Source organism: Thamnophis elegans, chromosome 11 (genome assembly GCF_009769535.1).
Source record: "Thamnophis elegans isolate rThaEle1 chromosome 11, rThaEle1.pri, whole genome shotgun sequence".
In the NCBI taxonomy this organism is placed as follows: domain Eukaryota; kingdom Metazoa; phylum Chordata; class Lepidosauria; order Squamata; family Colubridae; genus Thamnophis; species Thamnophis elegans.
Window position 1 is genome coordinate 5,253,589 of NC_045551.1, and position 15,090 is coordinate 5,268,678.

The 15,090-nt window shown below is 40.9% G+C and overlaps 1 protein-coding gene across 2 annotated transcripts in view; it reads right to left on the reverse strand.

The window, feature by feature from the left end:
• SMG7 (SMG7 nonsense mediated mRNA decay factor) overlaps positions 1 to 15,090 on the reverse strand; it is a 71,395-nt gene that overhangs the window by 31,472 nt on the left and 24,833 nt on the right. For both annotated transcript variants that reach the window (XM_032226421.1, XM_032226420.1), the window contains exons 6-11: positions 14,826 to 14,897; positions 13,216 to 13,366; positions 11,850 to 11,985; positions 9,791 to 9,953; positions 7,096 to 7,252; positions 1,441 to 1,511 (exon numbers count right to left, since the gene is read on the reverse strand). In XM_032226421.1, coding sequence (XP_032082312.1) covers positions 1,441 to 1,511; positions 7,096 to 7,252; positions 9,791 to 9,953; positions 11,850 to 11,985; positions 13,216 to 13,366; positions 14,826 to 14,897 — 750 coding nt within the window. The remainder of the gene's footprint in view (positions 1 to 1,440; positions 1,512 to 7,095; positions 7,253 to 9,790; positions 9,954 to 11,849; positions 11,986 to 13,215; positions 13,367 to 14,825; positions 14,898 to 15,090) is intronic.

Consider the following 15,090-nt stretch of genomic DNA (forward strand, 5'->3'; position numbering starts at 1 on the left):
TAAATCACCATAGTGGTTAAAGCAAATCACGACGTTGTTAAGCAAAACCGTTCTTCGGAATGCAGGGTTTGCTGGAACATCAAACATTGCAAATTACAGCCATGTGCCGGCTGCAGTCCGTCATAAAGATGATCCAGTGGCTAAGAGCCCGAACTGCAGTCAGGTGACTACAGGTATCTGTGACACTACATGGTGCCTGTACAGCCCCTGTCCCAAGGCCATTTTAATTTTGAAAGGTGTAAAAATGGCCGGTCATAAATCGAGAACCACATGTAGTTAAAAATGTATTAAAATTTTAATCCAAACAGATGTATAGTAATTCTGCCTAAAAGCAAATAAGGAAAAATTGTAATTAAGATTGCATAGAATATTCTCCAGCTTCAATAACCATTCTGAGAAGTTATATACTTTCACATCTATAAATATTCATATTATCATTATTTTCATCTGCTAATTTTTTTGGGGGGGGGAAAGGGGTCTTATTTCTCTGCACTTACCAATAATTTGATTGACTGCTGAAACCCATATGATTTTTACAAGTGATGATAGTATTGAAGGACAAATATAAAACTATAAACAAACTGTACCACTAATGGCACCAGCTTGGGTAAATAAAATGATGCAGGCTGAGGGCATAGAATAGAATCTACATAATTTAATGGGTCATTAGAAGGTACTTCTCAGAATCAATGATGTCAAGATGAGCTAAATAGTTCTGATTCAACTTAAACTTATACACAAGTTCCATCAAGAGCCGAGGTGGCGCAGTGGTTAGGGTGCAGCACTGCAGGCCACTTCAGCTGACTGTTATCTGCAGTTCAGCGGTTCTAATCTCACCGGCTCAAGGTTGACTCAGCCTTCCATCCTTCCGAGGTGGGTGAAATGAGGACCCAGACTGTGGGGGGCGATATGCTGACTCTGTAAACCGCTTAGAGAGGGCTGAAAGACCTATGAAGCGGTATATAAGGCTAACTGCTATTGCTATTGCTATTGTTATCTGCAGTTCAGCGGTTCTAATCTCACCGGCTCAAGGTTGACTCAGCCTTCCATCCTTCCGAGGTGGGTGAAATGAGGACCCAGACTGTGGGGGGCGATATGCTGACTCTGTAAACCGCTTAGAGAGGGCTGAAAGCCCTATGAAGCGGTATATAAGGCTAACTGCTATTGCTATTGCTATTGTTATCTGCAGTTCAGCGGTTCTAATCTCACCGGCTCAAGGTTGACTCAGCCTTCCATCCTTCCGAGGTGGGTAAAATGAGGACCCGGATTATTGTTGGGGGCGATATGCTGACTCTGTAAACCGCTTAGAGAGGGCTGAAAGACCTATGAAGCGGTATATAAGTCTAACTGCTATTGCTATCAGTGTCTTCCTACTATATTGCTCTTGCCTTTACTCTGCTCTTACCTTCCTTGGACTATGTCATAAGGGGGTGTTCTTACCATTAGGGCAGGAGAGGTCTTCTTCATGAGGCTGAAAACTGTTTAGAAGAGAAATCATCCAAGGCCAAACACTGCAAAACAAGAAGAGTTTTACTTACACAACACACTGCACACTCACTATTGCCTCTTCCGTTTCATATCTTGTCCTTACTACATCAAATGCCCATTTCTTATCAGATCTCTTCTGACAGGAACAGGACAGCCAGGTTTTAAGGGCTATGCAGAAGGCCTGGAGGGTGGTGAGGGTACGAATCTCCACGGGGAGTTCGTTCCAGAGGGTCGGAGCAGCCACCGAGAAGGCTCTCCTCCAGGTAGTTGCCAGTCGACATTGACCGGCTGATGGGATTCGGAGGAGGCCTAATCTATGGGATCTTATTGGCCTAGTGGAGGTAATTGGCAGTAGGCGGTCTCTCAAGTACATGCCTTATAATTGTATTTTATTTCAATCCTGAAGTAACTATTTGGTTTTTCCTTCATACAACACAAATGGATGAAGAATTGGAGGATGCTAATGTATCCCATTTGGGGAAATTTCTTAGTTGATCCTTTCTCTAGACTCTTTTAAGTCAGTTTCTAAGGAATACTGACAGAAGCTCTGAGTTTTTCACTACTGGGCACTATCATTCAGACCTAGAAAACTCAGATGCACAACTCTCGACTTCATGTCTAATCCAAAGCCTTCTCACAAATATTTGGTCCATCTTTGTGGACACAGCAAGCTGCAGTATATTTATGATCCGGGGGGTAATAGAAAGATTTTCTGACTCTTCTGGAAGGTAATAGAATTTTTATACCAAAAATCTTTGCAAAATTACACCTAAATTAGCACTGAAAGCAGTTTCAGTGGTTTGAGTCCAGGAATTACCTTCTGTGTACAGGAAAACGATGAAGGAGATTACGGATAGGAGATCAAGGATCCATTCTTGACCTTGAAATTAAAATAACCTTTCTAGGGGTCAACAAGGGAATTCATTCTTGTTTTATCTGAGGGTAATGCAGCCACCTACAGTGGCACTTAAACATTTATGAACTCATTTGAATTCTGATTATTTTTGCATAAATAGGAGCTAAAACGAGATCAGTCCTCCTGTTTTTCAGACTAGATAGAGAACCCAAGTGAACAAGAGTCAAAAACATTAAAAATGATTCAATATATATGATATATCTGATATGATATAATACATGGGTTGTCAACCTGGTCCCTACCGCCCACTAGTGGGCGTTTTGGGATTCCAGGTGGGCGGTAGGGACTTCGGGGGTTAAAACCTCCTTTTCAGCGAGTGGGCAAGCGTGAGCGCACACATCAATAAACCAACGTGCGCGTGCACGGAAACAAGCAAACACGTGAGAAGAGGAAGGGGAGGAGTGGAAACTGATAGCAGGGACAGGCAGATAAGTTTTGTTATCTTATAAAATCAAGCGGAGCAGAGCAGTTGCAAAATAGGAGAAAGAAAAGTTATAGGCAGGAGAGAATTGTTGTTGGCTGATAATAATAAGTGGGCTAACTAGCTCAGCCTTACTTTTGTACGTTGCCCTAAGGAAGGTAAAAAAAGGAGATAAAAAGGAAAAGATAAAAAAAATTAACAAAAGAAGGGAAGAAAAATAGAGAAAAGGGGATAAAATAAAGGAGGAGAGTAAGCAGTGTTTAGTCTGGCTCATAAATTAAGTTTTGTTATCTTATAAAATAAGAAATAAGTAAAGGAAGAAGGAGGAGAAAATAAAAAAAGGGAAAAAGAGATCCTTGATATAGTGAAATACTATAAGAAAGGTAAAGAAGAAGAAGGCAGGAAAAGGAATTTTGTTTTGATGGTGACACTTAATAAAAATTGGCACCTAACACAGCATTGTTTTTGGTGTTTGTAATAAAAGGGAAAAGAGGAGGGGAAAAAGCAGTGTGTTGAGTGCAGATCAAAACGTAAGAGTAAAAGCAGTTGTTAAATTGTGAAACAATGTCTGAAAAAAAGAAATATGCTCATGTTCCGCACTTGCGCAAAAACTGGTGGGCGGTAAGGAAATTTTTCCATCAAGAAAGATCCATTAGTGGGCAGTAAGTAGAAAAAGGTTGACTACCACTGATATAATATAATACCCCAGTACTTTAAATGTAGTGTCTGAAGTGGCAGCCAACCCATGCTTGAAAAACAGTGCCATCCATCCATTATCTTTCCATTCTAATTTGAAGTTATTTTTATGCACAAATCCAGTTCTCGGTAACATTTAGCATTGACAGACTAAATACTTAGAAAGTATATTTATTCAAAGGAAGGGGGAGATTACTTTAGAAATAATTATAGCTTCCAGCTGTCCACATTATAATTGTTGAGTCATGTATTAGGAAACATTCACTGAATAATCAAAAGCATGGAATTTGTGCTCTATGTAGATGTCAAACTTAACTCTACGGCAAAATGCCACTTAAGAGGGATGCATCATCTTCAGCTCAAGTTTTAGAATTAAATGGTAACTATGACTGAGTGCTATCATCTGATCTTTATTAATTTGCTTTATCTGTATCTATTTCAGTATCTGGAAATAGGTCATGAGGTACAGCCAGAAGACTAGATAGCTTTGAGAGGCTACGTAATTGAAAATCCAGCTACAATGACATTATTACAATACAAACACATGTATGCTTAAGACTGATATATGCTTTAATGGTAAGCTATGGATATAACTGATTTCACAAGTGGAAATAGCTGATAGCCTAACCATCCACAATTTTTTATATGGTGGAATTCTGACTGTGGAGTTTGTTCCCCTGGGGAAATGCAGTTAGCTCAAATGAGAGAAGAGTTTAGATTTCAAGTAAAAACATTTATTCATCATCATCATCACTATCAACCTCATCAAATGAAACCTGATTATCGACTTTTATCCTTTGAAACTTTGAGTGTTATGTGGGTCTTTTCGTTTTAACTTCATGATGGGATGTAGCAGTATTATATTTATGTTTGTTATGCCTTCCTTGGAATTCTTTGGAAGCAATGTGGCACATTAATTAATGTTAATTAATTAATTAATACATTAGCATTAATGAAGGCAGGTCTCCCATACTGTCATATGATTTATATAAATTATCATTATAATCAGGTACAGAGAAGGCCCCATTACCTAACTTATTGATGCCTCTCTCATTGTATATATTTGTCCTAATGCATCTACTGGAGCTAGTTTAATAGGTATAAACCATGTTCTTTCTCAAAGAACCATGTTCTTTGCCTGAGCTTGTAAATAGGGCATTCACAAGATTTATCCTGCTTCCTCATCATATATAGGTTTGCGGAACAATCTGGTGCCATCCCCTCTAGATACCTCTTAATAGATGTGGGATTGCTAAGTGCCTGAATGGAAAATTGCTAGGAGATCCCATTTATAAAACTTGGAATCCTCTTAACGTGGAAAACTGGGATATAAATGAAAGAAAATAAACTTTTGCGCAAGAGTGACAACGTATTTCATTCATTAAATCACAACACATTTGTGACTGAGAATTATGTTAATTTAGTTTGAAGCTATTCATATTCCAATCTGGGATCACATCAAGGAATTGCTAATAGGACTTTCAGAAAGTTAGCAATTTCTTCCTTTTCAAATGGAGATCAAAGTTAGAGAAGAAACAAGTGATTGTGCAAATGGAGTGCAAACAGCATAACACATTTTATTTACTTGATTGACTATCACTAGAGAATTCATAGAAAAAACAAGATTAAATCTAGGGATTTTCAGTTCAAAGTCATTGTAGGAAAGGGAAAAAAAAAAGCAGAGATGTTTAAATTGATTGCTTTATTTAAAGAAAATAATATATTCTAATCTTGTTCCTATTTGGAAACCGCTTCTGAATTTTGTGCTTGTGATGGGGAAAAAATGAAATTTGATTTTGTTTTGCTGATTGGTTATTATAAAAATGGGTAGTATATGTTAATGTGTAAAAGTAAAAAAGTCGAGTCTGTAATGTTCTTACCTTCTACTGTGCTAAAAAGGATCAGAAGTCAATGCTATTTTTTATTTTTACCTTTCAATCCCACACTTTCTCTTTATGCCTTTTGCCTCCTCTAATTTCCCATTATTTTCCTTTCGGATTTGGATTTATTGCATTTATATGCCGCCCTATTCCCGGAGGGACTCAGGGCGGCTCACAAATCAAAGGAAGGGAATACAGACAGGGGGGAAACAACAAGCACGCAACTACAAAAGAATTTAAAAGCAATCAACAACCACACAGTTCGAGCAGGGACGGGAACTCGTCAGCCCCAGGCTTGTCGGAACAGCCAGGTTTTAAGGGCTTTGCGGAAGGCCTGAAGGATGGTGAGGGTCCGAATCTCTGCGGGGAGTTTGTTCCAGAGGGCCGGAGCAGCCACAGAGAAGGCCCTCCTCTGGGTGGTAGCCAATCGGCATTGGCCAGTAGATGGGATTTGGAGGAGGCCTACTCTGTGGGATCTAATAGGTCTATTGGAGGAAATTGGCAGGAGGCGGTCTCTCAAGTACCCAGGTCCGATACCATGAAGGGCTTTATAAGTGATGACTAGCACCTTGAAGCGTGTCCGGAGACCAATAGGCAGCCAGTGCAGCTCGCGGAGGATAGGTGTAACGTGGGTGTACCGGGGTGCACCCACAATCGCTCGCGCGGCTGCATTCTGGACAAGCTGAAGTCTCCGAATGCTCTTCAGGGGCTGCCCCATGTAGAGCGCATTGCAGTAGCGCATTTCCTTTGTATGTTATATTCTGATCAATTCAGTGGTGAAATCCTCTGAAGCATGCTACCAGTTCGGTGAGTCTGCTACCAAGTGCGCGCATGCGTGCCTGAGGAGCGCCCAGGCAGCGCTAAAAAAGGAACATTTTGAAGCCTTCAGAGTCTACAAAGGTAAATAGAACAGCCGGGGTAGGGGGGGGGGAATCCGCTGTGCCACACAATTCAGATTATCTAGAAAGCAAGAAATCCGACGATTCTAGCTAATATAAATCGTGCATCACAGCTGATCGTCGCCCAGATGATCATCGGAAATACCGTTTCGCCTGATAGCATTTTTTACGGTTCGGGTGAACCGGTCCTAACCAGTTCGGGTGAACCGGTCCTAACCAGTTTGGGTGAACCGGTCCAAACCAGTTCGGGTGAACCGGTCTAAACCGGTAGCATTTCACCCCTGGGTAAACTAATAAAGATTTGAACCACAATCAAGTTCATTACATTTATATCAGGATAGATTTAGATTATTCATTACAAATTTTACCTCCCAAAGACCCATTAGATCGCACAGGGTCGGCCTCCTCCGGGTTCCGTCTACTAGCCAATGTCATCTGGCTACGACCCGGGGGAGGGCCTTCTCTGTTGCAGCTCCGGCCCTTTGGAACGAACTCCCCGCGGAGATTCGGACCCTCACCTCTCTCCTGGCCTTCTGAAAAGCCGTTAAAACCTGGCTGTGTCGGCAGGCCTGGGGTTGATGAGCTCCCTTCCCCTCTCGACAGATGTGGTTGTTGGCTATCTTAAATGCTTGTCTTGTATTTGTGTGTTCCCTTTCCCGCTTGAGTTGTTCGCCGCCCTGAGTCCCTTTTGGGAATAGGGCGGCATATAAATAAAACAAACCTCAACCTCAACCTCATTTACTTTATCTAAATTACGGAAAAATGAAAACAAATAAGAGATAAGATAAGACTTACTATTGCCTTTCATCCACCACAGCCTCCTGAAAAACACTGGGTCTCAGTTTCAGCCAGTCCATTGAGACTTTGAGTGCAGGAAGGGGATAAGAACCCCAAGATTCTTCTTGGTAATCATTCCGAAGTGGGCACTTACACAAAATCCCAAGAAAGGACACTGAAAAAAACAAAAGTGCAGTTGTGTGTTTTTCAGTCAATTACTTTGAGCACTATACTGATATAAAAATGGTTATCAATTCAAACAAAAAATTTCTTGCTGATCATCGGTGTTAATATTATTATTTTTTTGAAATTGTGATTAATTTTAACAGATAAAATACAAAATGCCGATTAAAAAACAGGAACAAAAAGTAACGAACAAACTACAAACAATAAACCAGCAATATTGGATAAAAGGGAAAAAAAGTGTTTGTAACAGATATTCACAATATCTAATAGATATTCACAATATCTAATAGAGCCGAGGTGGCGCAGTGGTTAGGGTGCAGTACTGCAGGCCATTTCAGCTGACTGTTATCTGCAGTTCAGCGGTTCTAATCAGGGTTGACTCTGCCTTCCATCCTTCCGAGGTGGGTAAAATGAGGACCCGGATTGTTGTTGGGGGCAATATGCTGACTCTGTAAACCGCTTAGAGAGGGCTGAAAGCCCTATGAAGTGGTATATAAGTCTAACTGCTATTGCTATTGCTAATATTTTTGATAAAACTATTAATATAAACTCATCCTTCCATCCTTATGAGGTGGATAAAATGAGGACCCAAATTGTTGGGGGACTCTGTAAAACGCTTAGAGAGGGCTGTAAAGCACTGTAAAGTGGTATATACCGTATTTTTCAGAGTATAAGGCGCACCGGAGTATAAGACGTAAGGTTTCGAAGAGGCAAATTAAAAAAAGGTTTTTGCACTCTGCAGACATTCCAAAAACGGCCAGTTTTTTTGCTAAAATGGGCCCATTTTCGGTCAAAAAAATTGCATCCATAGCTTGTAGGAGGCTTATATAGTGCTCCTGTGGGCTGGGGGGGGGGGAACTGAGCAAAAAACGTCCTGTTTTTCACTCATTTCTGCCCTCCAAAGCCCCTGGAACTCTCTGAAAGCCTTCTACAGGCTCTGCCCGGCCATTTTGGTGAAGGGGGCGGGGTTTCAGGAGGCAAAAAATGCTGTTTTCAGTGTATAAGACGCACCCGGATTTTCAGCCTCTTTTTTGAGGGAAAAAGGTGTGTCTTATATATTCCAAAAAATACAATAAGTCTATTGCTATAAAACATGAGAACTGACTTGTTTCACAAAGTTTATTCTTTACTGAGTCTTAAGAAATGCTAAAGTTGATTATATGATTGCAAAAGTTGAGCACATAATCTTATCAACCCAGCAAACTGTGATATACGAGTAATAGACCATCATCGAGCCCAGAATTTTGGTCGTATGTCATTGGTGTTTTAAGTCAAGTCAGAAAGTGACCAGACTCAATTTTATGATGGTCGTTAAGCGAGTCGCCATTGTTGTTAAGCAAACCACATGGTCATAAGTCTGAATCCAGCTAATCCAAAGGGTGGTTTTTTTCCCCCCTGGCAAACAGCAAAAAAACAAACAAACCACAATATGCCTCCAAGTGACCATGGGATGCTGCAACCAGTTGTAAATGCAAAGTAGTTGCCAAGCGCCCAAAATGTAATCATGATAGTGCAGTAGAGTAGTCATAACTTTGAAGAGAGATTATGACTTTGAGTGAAATGTAACTCTGAATGGTCATTAAGCAGCCAATTCTAAGTCAAGGCCTATCTGTATTACCTCTGTTTTAGCATTTAAACCTGTCCGAAATATGAAATAATAATATGTGAATACGGTCACTGTGGCTCCGTGGCACGACATAACCGCGAACGTCAAAAGCGTGCCGACAAAACCGCGGTGCTAAAACCGTGATGTCAAAAGCGCGCCGACAACAGCGCGCCGACAGAAGTGTGATTTAAGTTAAGGTAAGGTTTAGGGTTAGGTTTAGGTTTAGGGTTAGGTTTAGGGTTATTTTTAGGGTTATGTTACAGCGCGCTTCTGTCGGCGCGCTGTTGTCGGCGCGCTTCAGCGCTCATTCGTCTCCGCGGTTTTGACGGCGCGGTTTTGTCACCGTGCTTTAGTCACACACGCTTTTGTCATACGCGCATTTGTGGTGGAACCCTGTGGCTCTACCACAACCTTACAATCTTTCTATGTGCTAAAAAAAACATATAGAGGAAATTATATAGTTTAGGCTCTTTTAATGTCAGGATTCTACGTGGTACAGACAGCCTACACCTTAAAACAGATTCCCAAATGCAGATATTCCCTTTCCAACATGCCAAAAGAAATATGTGGATATTAACAGGAAATCAGGGAGTAAATCAATGATTAAACGGAAATAAGGACTCATAAGGTTTAGCAAACTTAAATAATTTATTCACAATCTATAAGGACTCAGTTGAGTCACAATTTCTCCTCTTAAAAGCAGTAACTATGACATTTAGCTATAAGATCACGCCAGAGTAATGCAATTCAAGAACGGCATTAGCATCACAAGCAACTGTTTCTTCCCACTGCACAATCAGCCTGTGCAATGGTGAACTCACTCCAGCCTTATAATCTCATTCCAGGATCCAAGAAACTTGGTTAAAAAGCAATATAAGCGAATAGCTGTGCAAAAAATACTCTCCCAACGGTATAACTTACTGAAGAGTGCCAGTAATTGTGTCCAGCAAAGCTGCTCATCCTGACTGTAACTATGCGGTTCAGTCTCATTGCTAAAGTCCCGTAAATGGTGCAACTGGAACAGGTTGATGACAGTAATATGGACAAGCTGTTGAGAATTGAAGATTTTTTGGAACAGCAACCTCTGCAATAATAATAATAAAAAAACATAATCTAACCTTTCAAAAATATATTATGTCAAACTGCTCAATCTGACTGGCAGCTATTACAGAGCATCTAATGTACTGCTGTAGACCAGTGGTTCCCAAACTTGGCAACTTTAAGACTTGTCTGCTCTGCTCTGCTCTGCTCTGCTAGCTGGAGAATTCTGGGGGTTGAAGTCCACAAGTCTTAAAGTTGCCAAGTTTGGGAACCACTGCTGTAGACCATTTAATACTCAATTACCTCCAGCATAGCAATGTATTTAGAATCATATGAAACTGTGCATATACATATACATCTCAGACTTAGTTAAGTCCCCTTCAATCAATCAATCAATCAATCAAACCTTTATTGCCAATGCACAGCATGTGTACAATGAAATTGAATGAGCCTCCCTCCCTTGGTGCAGCCCATCCAAGAACACAGAATACATTTCAATAAATCAATAAGTAAAAAGAAATCCCTAAACCAATAAGTGCTAAACTAACACATATATCCTCATACATACGTACATACACTATTATATTACACCGGTATATACAGATTCTTCAATTCTTTTAATTCTTTATTTTATCGCTGAAAGAAAATTCACGTATGTAGGTGAAAGTGCTATGGCTGGAGAAACCATTGCATTAATGCCTTCTGTCTATCAATTGTTGCTGGATAGGAATACACAGAATCACGGATAAGAATACACAAAGAGATTACTACATATATCTAAGCAGTCTAGGTAGAGAATCAAATGACAGACTCAAACAACTTTTCAACAAAAATTCTTTGCAAAAACAATTCTGTCTATCTGTCCCTCAACCCCCGCCCCCAATCAATCTATATACATTTAATCTCTTCCTCCATATTAAGATCACCATGCTATTAGCTTGTTGCTTGAAGTGTAAAGAACAAAAATCACAAAGCAGCAAAATGAATTGCAACTATGCCTTTTAAGACCCAGGATTTCAAGTAGGGGTTACAGATGGAAACATCATGATTTTAATGCCAGATGTGTAAGGATGCAAGCACTACAGCACATTATCATTGGGGCGTCTTGCAAGAAAAGGATCTTTTTGTAAGATGCATGCTATCATAATGCTTCCCTTCTTTCTTAAGTCAATAAAGAACAAAAAAGCAGCATTCCTACTCCAGGTAGTCCTCAATTTATGACCACAATTGAACCCAGAATTTATGTTGCTAAGTGAGAAATTTGTTAAGTGAGTTTTGCCCCCATACAACTTTTCTGTAGGAGCCGAGGTGGCGCAGTCGTTAGGGTGCAGTACTGCAGGCCACTTTAACTGACTGCTATCTGCAGTTCAGCGGTTCTAATCTCACCGGCTCAAGGTTGACTCAGCCTTCCATCCTTCCGAGGTGGGTGAAATGAGGACCCAGACTGTGGGGGCAATATGCTGACTCTGTAAACCGCTTAGAGAGGGCTGAAAGCCCTATGAAGCGGTATATAATCTAACTGCTATTGCTATTCTTGCCACATTTGTGAAATGCACTTGTTATCACTGCAGTTAAATTAGTGACACATTTGTTAAGTGAATCTAGCTTTCCCCCATTGATTTTGCTTGTCAGAAGGTCACCTAAGAGGATCATATGACCCCAGGACACTGTAACCAGTGGTCAATGTAAATCACATGACCAAGGGGTTTCTGCAAACGGTTCTAAGCGTGAAAAATCCTCATAAGTCACTTTTTTTAGTGCCGCTGTAACTTCAAAAGGTCACTACGGTAAATAAACTGTTGTAAGTCAAGGACTACCTGTACATGTTTAAAGGGATTAGAAGAAGCTTCCAAGGATTTTTACATCTATAAATCAATGAAATCAATTTTACATAGACGTTAGCTCAGCAGAAAAAGCTGGGAGTATTCCATAAACTAACCTTGAATTGCTCTTCTAATTTCTCACGAAGAGGATTCAATTTCTCCAAATTCTTACTCAGATATACATGGCCATGGAATTTTATAAATGCCTTAATGAAATCAGATATTCCCCACTGAGTTTTCACCTCATCACGACTGCAATTATAAGACAAAAATTGTATTTCAGTCTTGGAAGCACACATTTTATATTATACATGCACTTTGTAAACATTTACTGAATAAAATAAATATTTACTACTGGACTTTATTTAAGGGAATTATTACGGGTTGATCGGAGAAAATAATATTTAGTAAAAGAAACAGAAGCTAGACAGAATTGCTTTGGAAACCATATCATCCACTAAAAAGCAATTAACCAAAACAAACCGAAGACCCATGTTAATAATAGAAGATTAAGACTGCACTCATGTACAGTTTTGATATAGCCAGCTGTTAGGAAAATCAACTTATCCATCCAGCCACTGATTCAAGGATGCTCCGTCTCATAAATAACATTATAATCTAATTTATATGCAGTATTTACAATTAGGAATTCATTTGCAACCAGACCAATACTGGATAAAAAGACATAGGAAAGAAAATTATTTGCTTGCAACTTTTTTGAGAATATTCTGATGCTGCAGTTTGGACAAACAATCTGTAATGTGACTTTATACACACTTTAAACCTTATACATGGTTAATACTTTGCACACATGAACTTATGATCCCCAGATCATAAACTAAACTAAAATGGTATTTGTACAGAGACATTCAATGATACATCAATGTTGTGGCCCAGCAGGAACCATTGGAGCTGCCACCAGACTCCGACAGCGAGGGGCCCTGTGAGTCGGCCCTGGAGGATGTGGAGGACCCTGGACAGGGTTCCGACTCCGAGCAGGGCGCAGAGAGACTGGTCGGCCACCAGGTGGCGCCTGAGCCTTGGATCAGTGGGGAGGAGAGTGATCCAGAAACCAACAGTGAGTTGTTCCGGGATGCACGCCGTCGAAGAGCTACTCGGCATCAAGAACTACTACGTAATTACAGGAGGTAATTACACTCAGCTGATGGTCATTAGGCTCCTCTCCAGACTATAAAGAAGACTGCTTGTGCCATGCCCTTCTTGCAGAAGTCAACGCTTTGACTAAAGAGAAACTAACTTGGCAGACTGGATTGCTGCCGGTTTGTCTGAATTGCTGCCAAGGTTTGTCGGCCTTGCTGCCAAGGTCCTTATCTGTTTGTTTACTTGGCTTTCAGCCACCGAGATTCTGGACTTGCTATTAAAGGACATTCTCATTAAGTGTGTCTCGACTTTTGTTACTGGACAGAGGGGGTCAGAACACATCAATACACTCACTTCTGAAATACATCCAATCAGCCTTACCTTTCCAGTGCTTTAGAAAGTGCTTTTTGTAGGTTAGTAGAAGCAGCTGGGAAAGGGAATTTCACAGCAATGCTTCTGCAGTAGTAGAAAATTGTGGTCAGGTGATCTCCTTTGGAGGATGCTAAAATAGCCAGCTGATTATAAGGCTGACCTAAATAGGATAAATAAAAGGTTAGTTACTGAGTTTCTGTTTTGTTTTGTAAGCACAATCCAATGTCCTCGTTATATTCTAAACCAGGGATCTGAATCCCCAGTCCACGGACCACTATCGATATGTGGCCTGATGTGAACGTGAAGAATTTTCTGAATTAAATGCTGAAAAATATGAATGACTTCAATTTACAGCATAATAATTCATTTACATAATTCCTTTTACAAGTCAAAAAGTATGTACATTTAAAAAATACAAGGTAGGTATGAAAAAGCTGTTCCAATCAGATATGCAATAGAAAAAAATATTTCAATGTGATGCTTAGTAAGCATCCTGTAAGGCAGTGGTCCTCGACCTTTGCAACTTGGCGGCCCGACTGTGGGGAGGGAAACCGGCCACATGAGCAGCAGGCTGGCTTCCATGTGCATGTGTGTGTGCAGCTTGACTTCCGAAGTGGCGGGCCAGCGCACACACACATATGGCTACATTTGTGCAAGTTGAGTTGCGTGAGCATATACACATGTATACATATGCTGGCCTACCGCTCACACAAGTTGAATGAATGTTGAATGTTGATTTTATTTATATGCCGCCCTTTTCCCCCGAAGGGGACTCAGGGCGGCTCACAACTCAACCAGGGAAGGGGGATACAAACAAAAAATTTAAAACGACACAAAAAACAATGCATAATTAAAACACAACAGTCATACCAATTCGAGACGGGGGCAACAGTTCTTTAGCCCCAGGCCTGTCGGAACAGCCAGGTTTTAAGGGCTTTGCGGAAGGCCTGGAGGGTGGTGAGGGTGCGAATCTCCACGGGGAGTTCGTTCCAGAGGGTCGGAGCAGCCACAGAGAAGGCTCTCCTCCGGGTAGTCGCCAGTCGGCATTGGCCGGCGGATGGAATTCGGAGGAGGCCTAATCTGTGGGATCTAATCAGTCTAGTGAAGGTAATTGGCAGCAGGCGGTCTCTCAAGTACCCAGGTCCAATACCATGAAGGGCTTTATAAGTGACGACTAGCGCCTTGAAGCGTATCCGGAGACCAATAGGCAGCCAGTGCAGCTCGCGGAGGATAGGTGTTACATGGGTGAACCGAGGTGCACCCACGATCGCTCGCGCGGCTGCATTCTGGACAAGCTGAAGTCGCCGAATGCTCTTCAAAGGCTGCCCCATGTAGAGCAAGTTAAGATGTACATGCAGCCCAAGTTAAGATGTACATGCAGCCCATTTTCAGCCCAAAAATTGGAGATTCCTGCTGTGAAGTTCTGTTAAAACAAGGCTACTTAATATAATATCCTCAGGGGTGATTAAGTTGGTCTTAGAAAGACTGCCCTGTCTTCCTTTTTTCCTTGCAATGACTGTGAAACATAAGTACTTAAAACTGGTATCTTAAATACAAATAAGCCTTAACTGCTGTAACAGAAGTTATTCAACCATGCGTATTACACTTTCAACACTCACCATTGGAGGGGACAAGCTGAGCTGCGTGCCTATAATAGGATTCAGCCTGGCTGGTCTGATTTCTGTAGCGAGCTGGGAAGAGATGATTTTATTTTAAACACAATACTAGTTTACACATACCCAATTTCTAAAATAACTTGTTTTGTGCATAATAAGCGGTTCATGTTAAGATTTGTGACCTTCCAAATATATGGTTTTGAGTTTTGACTGTGACAAAATTGATAAGATAGGACAAATATCGATCATGGCCCAAACCTGGATTATC